The 13,051-nt window shown below is 41.6% G+C and overlaps 1 protein-coding gene across 1 annotated transcript in view; it reads right to left on the bottom strand.

The window, feature by feature from the left end:
* Positions 1 to 4,504: 4,504 nt before the first annotated feature.
* The window catches only part of LOC138759330 (heparan sulfate glucosamine 3-O-sulfotransferase 3A1-like), a 140,735-nt gene continuing 132,188 nt past the window's right edge, over positions 4,505 to 13,051 (bottom strand). The window contains exon 2 of the mRNA XM_069929550.1: positions 4,505 to 6,331. Coding sequence (XP_069785651.1) covers positions 5,710 to 6,331 — 622 coding nt within the window. The 3' untranslated portion in view covers positions 4,505 to 5,709. The remainder of the gene's footprint in view (positions 6,332 to 13,051) is intronic.

A 13,051-nucleotide genomic window follows, 5' to 3' on the forward strand; every position in this document is an offset into this window, starting at 1 on the left:
GGTACTAGGAGTGAAACGGTATATTGGGAACCCACAAAAATGCTGATAAGGAGTGCATCGCCTCACAATCAACCTTTTGTCTGCTACCTGCCCCATCTGTGAAAGTGTCTACAGATCTATATTGGCCTCATTAGCCATTTCAGAGTCTGTAAAACTGGCAGACTCCTTAGCACATGTTCCAGTAAGCACCAATGTCTAAACCTATCCTGCACTTGGAAGAAGGGATTATTTTGTAGCTGGAAAAAAAAAGGGCAGAAGCCATCATTGAATATAGACCTAGACAAATAAGTAATTATGGCACAAACAAGGAGAGAGGCATGTGCTAGCTCTACTGATTCCTGGGGAATCTTGGTGATCATAACATAAAGGAAGAAAATTAGGCCATTCATCCCATCAAATCTGCACTGCAACTCCACCCTGAGCTAAATCGTTCACACATCTAGTTCCAAATTCCAGCCTTTTCCCCTATCTCTTGATACCCTGTCTAATTAGATACCTATCAATTTCCTTCTTAAATTTCCCCAATAATCTCTGTTTTAAATGGCTACCTTCTAATTCTAAAACTGTGCCTGCTTGTCCTGGATTCACCCAGCAAGGAAAACATTCTTATTCATATCTACTATGTCCAATCCTTTCAGCATTCAAAATGTTTCTATGTGATCCCCTCCCATTCTTCTATACTCTAATGAATAAAGTCCAAGAGCTGCTAAACGTTCCTCGGATGTTAGCCCTTGCATGCCAGAAATCATCCTGGTAAATCTTCTCTATATTGTCTCCAACATCGGTAAATCCTTCTATGATAAGTGGCTCAAAACTGTACACTATGCACCAAATGGAGTCTCACCAGTGCCCCATAGGGCCTCATCAACATCTCTATGGTCTTATACACTATTCCCCTTGAAACGAATGCCAACATAGCATTCGCTTTCTTTACTGCTCATCCAACCTGGTGGTTAACCTTTAGGTTATCCTGTACACGGATCCCTTTGGCACTTACAAATTTTGAATTTTTCCCCATCCAAATAATAATTTGACTGTTTACTTCCTCTTCCAAAATGTACCACCATACATTTCTCAACATTCTATCTCATCTGCCATTTCTTTGCCCGCTCTCCTAAACTGTCCAAGTCTCTCTGCAATCTTTCTTCAACATTTCCTGCTCCTCCACCTATCTTGGTGTCATCTGCAAACTTGGCCACAAAACCATTCAATCTATAAACATCTTATTTACATCTACTCCTTCCAATCATTTCAGCATTTGAAATGTTTCTATGAGATCCCCTCTCATTCTTCTATACGCTAATTAATACAGTCCAAGAGCATATACATTGTAAAAAGAAACAGCCCCAACACTGACCCATGTGGAACTCCATTAGTAACCGGCAACCAACCAGAACAGGATCCCTTTATTCCCACCCTTTGCTTTCTGCCTATCAGCCAATGCTCACCCAATCTAAAACCTTTCCTCTAATTCCATGGGCTCTCATCTTATTAAACAACCTCTTCTGCGGCACCTTATCGAAGGCCTTTTGAAAATCCAAATACACAACATCCACAGCCTCCTCCTTGTCCATCCTACTTGAGATTACCTCAAAAAATTCCAATAGGTGGGTCAGGCAGGATCTTCCCTTCATGAAACCATGCTGGCTTGGACCCATCATGCCATGCACTTCAAGGTATTTCATAACCTTGTCCTTGAGAACCAACTCCAATAACTTTCCAACTACTGACGTCGGACTCTGGAACCATGCCAGAGACTATTGATTTCTGGATCTTCAAGTTCAAATTTAATATGATCCCATTGCACAGGTACAATCCAACGAAACAGTGTTTTCCAGTCCTCCAACAATTAGGCTTTTAAACTTCCCCTTGTTACATTAATCATCGACTGCTCCAACCCCACAAAAAGGAATGTATGCATTAATTGTAACACTAGATTTTTATTTCTTGCACTGTGGTAACTGTAAATATTTATTAACTACCTATCTTTCATATTAATTATAGATTTTTAATTTATATTATTGCATTTTTCATGGAGTACCTGATTGATTGCACCATGTAAGAATTGTGGTGCATATGTACGTTGTACAATATATATGGCAATAAACCTGGTCATCAGGGGACCAGCACGTCTGGCAGTCATAAAGTAAGAATGAAGTGGAGAATGCTGGTGTGCTAATCAGTACCAGTAGTCGAACTGGAGTCAGTGATGAAAGTCTCAAATTAAGACTCGTAATCCTGAAATAAGGGATTAAGCATTTAGAACGGAAACCCAAAGAAATTCTTCATCATTCAGGCCAGTTGTTAAGCAAAATCAAAGTAAGAACCATAGAATTTTTTTTTTGGAATTTGTTCCAAAATCCAGTGCAAAAGGTCAAGTAATTTCAAATATAATCTTACATTCAGTGTAAAGTGGGTTTCTGTGATTTATCGCTTCATTACTGTAAAGTCCATAAAGATGGCCGCAGCCCCAGCTTGAATGAGCCATCATTGTAAATCTTCGCTCATCGTCTCTTGTAGAGGATATGCATGTTAAGTTGTATTTTAAGTGTAAATGTATTAAAAGGCACAAATTAAAGACACACAATACTGGAGAAACTCAGCAGCTCAAAGTGTCCTTTATATAGCAATAATAAAGATACATAACTAATGTGACGGGCTTGAGCCCTTCATCAAGGTATAAACAAAATGTAGGCAGGTGCTCGAACAAAATGGTGAGGGGAGGGGCACAATCACACAGGCAGGAGGAAATGCGGATAATAGAGGGAGGGCATACCAACAAGCAGGGGTACGGCTCTGAGAATGGGTTGAGAGGTGACAAAAAGAGGGGTGAGGAAGAGAGGGAGAACAGGGAGTAGGCGAGCAGAAACTAGAGAAGTCGATGTGGGTGGAGAGTGCCCAGACGGAAAATTAGACATCGTTCCTCCAATTTACGGGTGGTCTTGGTTTGACAGACCAGACAGAGTGGGAGCTTTGCACTGAATTGAAAGGATTGGTCATTTGGAGATCCCTGTCACTGACACGTACAAAGCAAAGGTGCTCAGCAAAGCCATTCTCTGATGTAGAGAAACCTCTCAGCTAGGTACAAATTTTAAAACGTGTGTTTTTTTAAATTTTTATCATTAATGCATATCAATATAATAAATAAGTGATTCTGTGTAGTTTTCTAGAAAATTCATATTCAGTTATAATGCGAGCTGGTGGTCCAAACATTCAGCTTATATGACAATCCCATTTTCAAAACACTCAAAGTTACCACATTCAAGTATATCAAAGAATAATTGAAATAAAGCATACATTTTAAAACACTGTCCAACTGTGCTGGTTTCATTACCAATTGTCACACATGTTAAGATATAAAGACATTTAAGCAAAATTTTTTTTTAAAATCTCAAAACTGGTCTTCATCTCTCCTGCATCACTTAATAGCACGAGACTGCTATTATGACTGCTTTCCAAGGTTAGCATGGGAGGAAAATAAAGAGAAACGGTCTACTTATGCATTAATGGCTTTGCAATGAACAGACTCAACATAAGTATCAGAGGATATATATTGAACAGCAATAGGTGAAAATAATACTGTCCAAATAAATAATATTTTGACTGTTCTTTTCAAGAAACCATTTATATTTGATTTAATTGCCCTGTGTTCTTAATACCAGGCGTGCATTTTAATACGCTTTAGTGCAACCCTAACAATTGCTGAAATATGTAATAATATATTAAGCATAAAATCATACTCTATACTTTTTATCAAAGATATTTTTTTCTGAGATTGGCAAATTTGCAGTTCTTATTGCATGTAACATTCCATGCAGAACTTTAAATTCCTAGAAACCATTCATGTAAATCACAACGTACCCTATAAAAAGAAATATGCCATCTTTGCAGGAAATGGATGTGAAATACTGAGGATAGAATAATGACAAATGACATGGAACCTCTAAATGTCCTTTATCCCAAAATCTGTATTTCTATTTGTTACAGTGTATGGTTCTTTATCTCCTCATTCCAGCAACTGGCAATGCAAGGTGACAGCAGTAAGATGGTGCCTCAAATACTAATAACTATTTTAGTCACTCACCCACTCTGATGGGCTGTAAATCTGATGAGAAAATACAGTTTATTTAAGAATAGCAGAAACTCCACAAGATTAATAAATTCCCTAAAACATGGATCAGTTTCACTTTCTGCTAAAAAAAAAGTGTAACTAAGAAATTAGGATGCATGTGCTGGTAATGTTCTTTCTAGTGGTTGTCCACTGTTATCCACTTCGAAATTTTACTTCCACTGGCCTCAGCAGAATTGTTTTTGAGAAAAGTTGTACTATGCACAGATCTTACTTCTAGTGATTTAGGACATGTAACTGAGTGCATTTCAGATCCTTTCCTCCGGCGATCGCAAACACATTGCGCTGTCCCTGTGATGTAAAAAAATCAAGCATATTCTTCTTAATCAGAATCCTCACAATGTGTGTGTGTGTGTGTGTGTGTGTGTGTGTGTGTGTGTGTGTGTGTGTGTGTGTGTGTGTGTGTGCGTGTGCGCGCGTGTGTGTGTGTGTGTGTGTGTGTGTGTGTTTAAATATATATAAAAACACATACATATGTACATATATATATTATAAACATATATATATATTCTTTGGCTTGGCTTCGCGGACGAAGATTTATGGAGGGGGTAAATGTCCACGTCAGCTGCAGGCTTGTTTGTGGCTGACAAGTCCGATGCGGGACAGGCAGACACGGTTGCAGCGGTTGCAGGGGAAAATTGGTTGGTTGGGGTTGGGTGTTGGGTTTTTCCTCCTTTGCCTTTTGTCAGTGAGGTGGGCTCTGCGGTCTTCTTCAAAGGAGGTTGCTGCCCGCCAAACTGTGAGGCGCCAAGATGCACGGTTTGAGGCGATATCAGCCCACTGGCGGTGGTCAATGTGGCAGGCACCAAGAGATTTCTTTAGGCAGTCCTTGTACCTTTTCTTGGTGCACCTCTGTCACGGTGGCCAGTGGAGAGCTCGCCATATAACACGATATATATATGCACACACATATACTATTTATATATTTTGGGGGGGAAATATATATGCTGACAATTGAATAAATATAATTATGCTAATAAAGAGAGATTAATTTTGAAATACCCCTGCTATGCACTAATTTTTCCTTGCTTTTATACACAAAGACAGAATAAATAAAAGATGCGTAACTGTTCAGCTTCTCACATATCCTTACAAGGAAGGAGATATGCTGATTACAAATGATATTGTTATAAATACCCGTAAACTTTATTAAATGTGTGCTTTTTTCAAAAGAAATCTCATAAATGAGGTAAAAGAAATGACCCAGTACAGAAGTATCGCCCTTAGGTAAAGAAATCTGTGAATAAAATATGAAAGAAACACAAAGAATTTGCAATTCTGTAAAAAATAACAATTTCTGCTAAAGATTTTGGTAGTTTTGAGTTTAAAAATGTTTAAAACCTCTAAATAATTCTGTTAAATGGAACTCTAAAGCAAATTTCTAGATTGTTCATTCTATATTTTTATCTAATACGTGGCTATTGGTTTAAATAAATAATTCAGGAACAATGCACCTTTGAACATACAGATAAAGCATTCTTGCTTTGAGTAGATTCCTGCTAAGATTTAATCAGAATATCTCATTCTTTTGTAATTTTATTATTTGTAGTCCTGCAATGAATATCTTACATATTTACATTTCAGTTATCCCAGCCAAAGTTCTGTCCTGTCATTTGGTAAAATTTCATGTTAAAAGGCCTGTAGAAGTCTCTCAGTCTTCGAATAATCTCTGGGTCAATGTTGGGATGAGTCCTGCCCTTTGTTTTGCCCAGGCAATGGGGCTTGCTGCTTCCCTCTGGCTTCTTCAAGCAGAGAAAGCCCTTGGTCTTGTTGAAATAGAAATGTTTGTCGGTGATTATTCTCTTGAGACCCAGGAAGTCTTGTACTTTGCCTAGTTCTCCGGCTGGGTCAGTGATCAGCCTCTCTCCACTCACAAACAGGATTTGTCCCATAGGGAAATAGAGAAGCCAATTCTCCAGGTGCTTGGCATAGATGCCAATCTGGATAGCATTCCAGGAAGTGTCAATCAGGCCTGAAGTTCTGTTTTTGAAGACTAAGCTCTCAAAACTGGGTATGTTGGGTTTCTTTGAAAGAGCTTGTGTGTAGTCGGAGATCGCCCGAGTGACGGGATCCCGCACCACCAGTATGAGTTTGGCATCCTTGGACATTGCATAGATGCGGGCAGCTGCTTCCTTTGTGACAAAGTAACTTGGAGTTTTCTCCATGGTGACTTGTCCATCAAGTGTTTTAGGCATCCGGTTTCTGTGGAAATATAAATTTGCTATTTTAAAAAAGTCATATCATAATTATTTGTAGTAATTTATTAAACAACATATATAAACGCTGTTCAAATATGATGGAAATAAAATTTTGTTTCATTACAAGTTACTTGTGTAATTCTCCTACTAACTCCATACACATTAACATTGGAAACCCAATTCAATGTTGAAAGTGAATTTTTCCCTCTGCAATCTCGAGTTTGCTTTTGAGAATGCTTTTATTTTATAGCACTAACACTGGCTAATGCTTCAAGAACAATGGTAACCCTGCGAATGCACATTATTATTCTGCAATTGGAAAATTGATATTTTTGCTGATTTATGTCACTTTCAAATTGATCTGTATTTGTTTGTTTGGTTGACGCTTAGCTCACACAACGTTCATTGGTGTTGGTTTGCCCTGTAGAACCACCAAAAATTAATGTTTACAAAGTGCATTTGTTCATTGGGACTGACCTCTATTTAAGAATGTTCAGACTTTCTTAGGCGTGCCAATGACGACCCAAACTGAGAGCAGCATCTCCACTCTACTGCCTGTGCCACTCCATTGGTCTTACACAACATCTTTAAATCAAAAAGACTTTATTCACGATAAATTATTTACAAAAAGGTAAACTGTTCGAAGTAGACCCTGTGGTTGAAGTAAAAACACAAAATGGTGGAGAAACTCAGCCGGTCAAACCGTGTCCTCTACGTAGCAAAGGGAAAGATACATCACTGATGTTTTGGGCTTGAACCCTTCATCAAGGTATGAGAGAATGCTGGCGGGCATTCGATCAAAAAGGTTGGGGGGTTGGCAAAGGCATGAGATGAAAGGTAAAGGGAGGGGACAGCAGCAATGAGAGGGAGAAGGAATGTCTGAGTGGGTAAGGGGGAAGGAAGGGGAGAAAGATAGGAAAGGGGGTGGGGAAAGAAAAGGTGAGCAAGTTTTAATAGAAAGCAGAGGTCAATTTTAATGCCACCTGGCTGGAGAGTGCCCAGAAGGAAAATAAGGTGTCTTTCCTACAATCTGCAGGTGATCAGGGTGAGACAATACACAAGGCCATGGACAGACATGCGAGTCTGGAAGTGTGACCCAGAATTGAAATCGTTGGCTACTGGGAGGTCGCTGTGGTTGCAGACGGAGAGGAAGTGCTGAGCGAAGTGATCTCCCAATCTGCGACTGGTCTCTGCCACAAAGGGAGCTCCAGATGCAGTAAATAAGTCCTGCGGATAAACAAATAAAGTTGTTGCATCACTTGAAAGGCCTTTTTGAGGCCCTGGATCACGGTGAAGGAGGAGGTGTGGGCGCAAGCATTGCACCTCCTGCAGCCACAGGGAAAGGTGCTGGGGGGGAGGGATGAATGCATGAGGGAATCACAGAGGGAGTAGTTCCTGTGGAAGGCCAAGAGGGGAGGATAAGGAAAAATGTGTCTGGTGGTGGGATCCTGTCATAAGTGCCGGAAACTCCAACAGATGTAGAGGCTGGTGGGATGGTAGGTGAGGTTAAGGGAGATTCTATGTTTGTTGCATCTGGAGGCAGAGGGGGCCAAAGTTGATGAGCAGGAAATGGAGGAGATGCAGGTGAGGGCTGAGTTGATGGTGGTGGATAGGAAGCCACGTTTGTGGAAGAAGGCAGACATTTTGGAAGATCTGGATTAGAAGACCTCATCTTCAGAACAGATGCAGCAGAGACAGAGGAAATGAGAGAAGGGGATGGAATCCTTGCTGTTCAAAGTATCTTCTCACCCTTACTTTCATATCCATACATTTCCATCACTCCATATTGTTACATTCATTGACGCATATTTACACCTTTACCCATCAGTGTATTGCCTTATTGTTACTTCTCCTCTGTTGTTTGAGGGGTTTCTTCTCAGTCTCAGGCCTTCATTAACCGGTAATGGAAGGATTAGACTGTGGCCCTTCCCCACAGCAGCCTCACATTGACTGCGCCAAGCATCAGTGTGTCCCTCAGCATGTCACTCCTGCAGCCTGCAATGTGCCAGTCGGCAGCATTCCAACATCAACATTTCCATGTGCTGAAAGACCAACAGGATTTGGGCAAAGCAAAGTGCATCTTGCACTGAGTTGATAGTCTTCCAGCAGTTCTGGATGTCTGACTCTGTGTGCGTCTCCGGGAAGAGCTCCTAAATCAGAGAGTCCTCTGTCACACTGCTACAGAAAAAGTGAGAATGCTGAACAACCAAGGGAACTGCTCACATTAAACATCTGAGACTCTCATTTGCACAAAACAATATTTATTTGTATAGATATAATACTTGTCCTGCATATCTATTATTTGTCTGTATGTATGATGTCTGGTTGTGTGTCTATATGTTTTGGCACTGAGGACCAAAGAACGCTGTTTCATCGGGTTGAACTTGTAGACTCAGATGACAATAAACTTGACTTGGTGGGGATGAACCATGACAAGTAGCCTTGTATCCTTCTCCACGAATCTGCATTCTGCAAAGAGGTGGTGACTGTCATCTTGGGGACAGCGTGTGTTGTGGATGATGTTCTAGTTGTTCAGGAATGATCTGACTGGGAGGGCTCCTCCCACCCTCCAGCCAGGCTGAGTCCTGCTGCTTGTTTGTGAACACTGGCAATGAGGCACTACACCAGACGACCTGGTGTCCATTGAGTCCTTGTCTCTCAGTGTCTGCAGGACGTTCCATGCTGACCACTGCCTGATGGCCTTGTGGTGGAAGATGTTTGTCTTGAAAAACATTTCCATGAAGAACAGTTTGTGTGATGAAATCCAGTTGGCTGAGACATTGTGCAGCAATGGGGCCAGGCCCATCCTTTGCAATACCTGGGACAGGTTGAAACTCACCACATAATGGCACTTGGTGCCCTCGTACTTTGGCAGCCAGACATGAAGGTGGTCATCATGTTGAGGACCACTTTGGTTGTGCCCTTGCCCCCATTATCTGGTGACTTTTACATGGTGACTCTTAGGACCCTTTCCATCTTGGACTACCATATGAATCAGAAGACTCCGCCAGGGTGGAGGTGTGGGAGATGGACCACAACTATGCCAGGTACAGCAGAATACCTCGCACCTGATGACCAAATTCTTCCCTGTTAGTGAGAGGGTGTGCCATATCCAATGACCCAATTTCTGTTGGATCTTTTTGATCCGCTCCGATTGATTCCTGTTGAACACTTCAGCCCCTCCAAACCAGATCCCCAAAACCTTAAGGTAGAAAATCTGACTGTGAAGGGATGGTAGACCAGTCAGACCAGTTACCAAAAAACATTGCTTTGTTCTTCCGGTTTACCCTGTAACCAGCTGCAGACTCAAAATGGCTGCAGATGCTGATCAGTCTGCAGACCAATTATACGTCCAAACTGAAGGCAGTGATGTCATGCATGTGCAGAGAGGCATTGACTTGAGTGGATCCACTGCCTGGCAATGTCACTCATTTCCGCAAAGGGCTCTACGCAGTTTGGAGAGAGCAGATATCTCTGGTTGACTTCAGACTTGATAGGGAAGCTATCTGTTTCCCGTCCATTGACTCGGACTGAATTATGGATGTTTATGTAAAGCAATTTAATCCAATTTTGCATTCCCTCCCAAAAGCCCATTTTGTAGAGCACGTCCATTATGCACGTGTGCAATGTTCAGTCGAACTTCCACTACTTTCTCAGTTCCATGTTGAGAAACCTTCTTGCTGAGCTTGGGAGTCGTTAAGCCTAACATCAGTATAGCACTCCCCATTCAAGTTGGGCAAATCATCTATCAGAAGAATAATTTGCTCATTTTTATTATACACAAGTTAGTTTCAATGTGGTCTGTTTAATGTATTTGTGTTCTTTTTATATAAAATACATATAGAGATTCAAGATTCCCTTATTGTCATGTAATAGTACAGAACATGTCTCTTCTTTGGCTTGGCTTCGCGGACGAAGATTTATGGAGGGGGTAAAAAGTCCACGTCAGCTGCAAGCTCGTTTGTGGCTGACAAGTCCGATGCGGGACAGGCAGACACGATTGCAGCGGTTGCAAGGGAAAATTGGTTGGTTGGGGTTGGGTGTTGGGTTTTTCCTCCTTTGCCTTTTGTCAGTGAGGTGGGCTCTGCGGTCTTCTTCAAAGGAGGTTGCTGCCCGCCAAACTGTGAGGCGCCAAGATGCACGGTTTGAGGCGTTATCAGCCCACTGGCGGTGGTCAATGTGGCAGGCACCAAGAGATTTCTTTAGGCAGTCCTTGTACCTTTTCTTTGGTGCACCTCTGTCACGGTGGCCAGTGGAGAGCTCGCCATATAACACGATCTTGGGAAGGCGATGGTCCTCCATTCTGGAGACGTGACCCATCCAGCGCAGCTGGATCTTCAGCAGCGTGGACTCGATGCTGTCGACCTCTGCCATCTCGAGTACTTCGACGTTAGGGGTGTAAGCGCTCCAATGGATGTTGAGGATGGAGCGGAGACAACGCTGGTGGAAGCGTTCTATGAGCCGTAGGTGGTGCCGGTAGAGGACGCATGATTCGGAGCCGAACAGGAGTGTGGGTATGACAATGATGCGGAAACTGCCAAAATGTTTGGCCTGGAAGTCAGCCTGAAGAAAACTGAGGTCCTCCATCAGCCAGCTCCCCACCATGACTACCAGCCCCCCCACATCTCCATCGGGCACACAAAACTCAAAACGGTCAATCAGTTTACCTATCTCGGCTGCACCATTTCATCAGATGCAAGGATCGACAAAGAGATAGACAACAGACTCGCCAAGGCAAATAGCGCCTTTGGAAGACTACACAAAAGAGTCTGGAAAAACAACCACAGAACATGTAATATCACATGAAATTACCTGTCTGCCTTAAGGCAGACAAAAGCCCCTTTTCCACTGGCACCTTGTCCCAGGAGTTAATGGGGAATTAACTGGTTAAGAATCCAATGGAAAAGGAAAACAATCAGCATGCCTCCATCAAATCACACTGGGGATTAATGGCCTCTACTCATCTCTCTGGCATCAGCTGATCCCAGTGTGCTGATTAAACCAGTGGAAAAAAGGACAAGTTCCATCTATTCCATTCCATCTGAAGGTAGACTCTCCGATCTCTGGGGATGAGTTGTGGTCAGTGGAAAAGCAGTAAGTGTCTCGGTTAAAGGTGGCCCAGTGGAAACGGCACCAACAGCTTTCTATCCTGGGACACTGCAGGGCCAATTACTAGGATGCCAGTGGAAAAATTGCTGAAGTGTTGCCCAGCACCCCTAACATTTAAATAACGTTTATTTTTCTAACTTGTCTCAAACATATTTGTGAATGTCACGACACTGTCACTAGCTAATGAGTTTACAGGCAGAGCCTTACCAGATGTCAAAGCAACTCCATGAGTCCAGCTAGCTGCCTGCCCTGACTTGACATGTGTACTGCATGCCAAACTGCTGGGATCCAAGCTGAAGACTGGTGAGATGAGAGTCAATGTGGAATAATCAACCTGGCATATGCACAAGACTCCAGCAATGATGGGAGAAGTGAAGATTCACCCCAATAAATATATCCTAAGATGTTTGAAAGAAGCATGAGCTAAAAAAAAACAATATTAATAGCCAAAAATACAGGTTGCATCAAAAATGCAGACATTAAGGAAGAAAATGGACAGAGATTTAGGAAAAGAAGTGATTAGCACTGGTAAATGAACGTGTGGCCACCAATGTCAGCATGTGAGAAGAAGCCAGAAGTAGATGAAGGTTGATCCCTTGTTGGAAAGTAGAGGGGATGGTAGTTGGGGAGATGATACAGAGATAGAATAAGGAGTATGGACCACGGAGATGCATTAAAACACAAGGCTAAAAGTTTTACAATCGAGTCTACACATTGATTTTGGTCATATTAAATATTATTCTTTGGCTTGTTTCTGTTTCTTTGACATTCCAAGTATTTATTTCTTTCTTTGGCTTGGCTTCGCGGACAAAGATTTATGGAGGGGTAATGTCCACGCCAGCTGCAGGCTCGTTATTTACCCAAGGTTCAGATATATATACATAAGTGTGTTTTCATTTTGCCTGTTGAACCACACAACTTTTCTGATGTACCCTGTGTTGCGAACTCTTATTCCTAGATCACAGCTTCTTTTTTCACCCTGACCCTATTTTCCAAATAATATATGCCCAATAAATGATGATATCCTTAAGATTGATCACTTTCTTCCATTCCAGTATAGTTTCATTTACAATTATACTCTACTTCCTCAACTTGGGTCAATCTTCAGTCCTGAGGTAAAGCCAAATTAAAACACAAGTCTGTTCATAATTGAACCCAATTGGTCGCACAATGCACTCACTTCAACTTGATTCTGGTGTGATTATTGGTCTGCCAAGATATTTTGAAACTGAAACAATACTTCGGTAAACTCCAAATTAAAATGTATACAATTTGCAGGTTTTTGCACCATTGTGCTTTAATCTTTGCTTGGGTAATTTAAATTCAAACATAAATAGCTGAATATTTTCCAGAAACACTGATTGTTCACAGCTCTGATTTCATGTGCCTGCCTGTTGAACAGACTTGGCAGACTAGCCACTTTCTACTTGCTGTAAGCATTGAGAAAAGAAAAGAACTGGGCTTTATTTCATGAATGGTCCATGTTTTGGCCTTATAACATTTTACATTATAAATGAACAATATGATGTGGTTCCATGCAATTATGTGCTTCAATTAGAATTACACTTGGTTTAAATTTACATTGAGAGCAATCAGTACAAAAACTCTTGAATGC

The sequence above is a fragment of the Narcine bancroftii genome, chromosome 3, assembly GCF_036971445.1.
Source record: "Narcine bancroftii isolate sNarBan1 chromosome 3, sNarBan1.hap1, whole genome shotgun sequence".
NCBI classification, from domain to species: Eukaryota; Metazoa; Chordata; class Chondrichthyes; order Torpediniformes; family Narcinidae; genus Narcine; species Narcine bancroftii.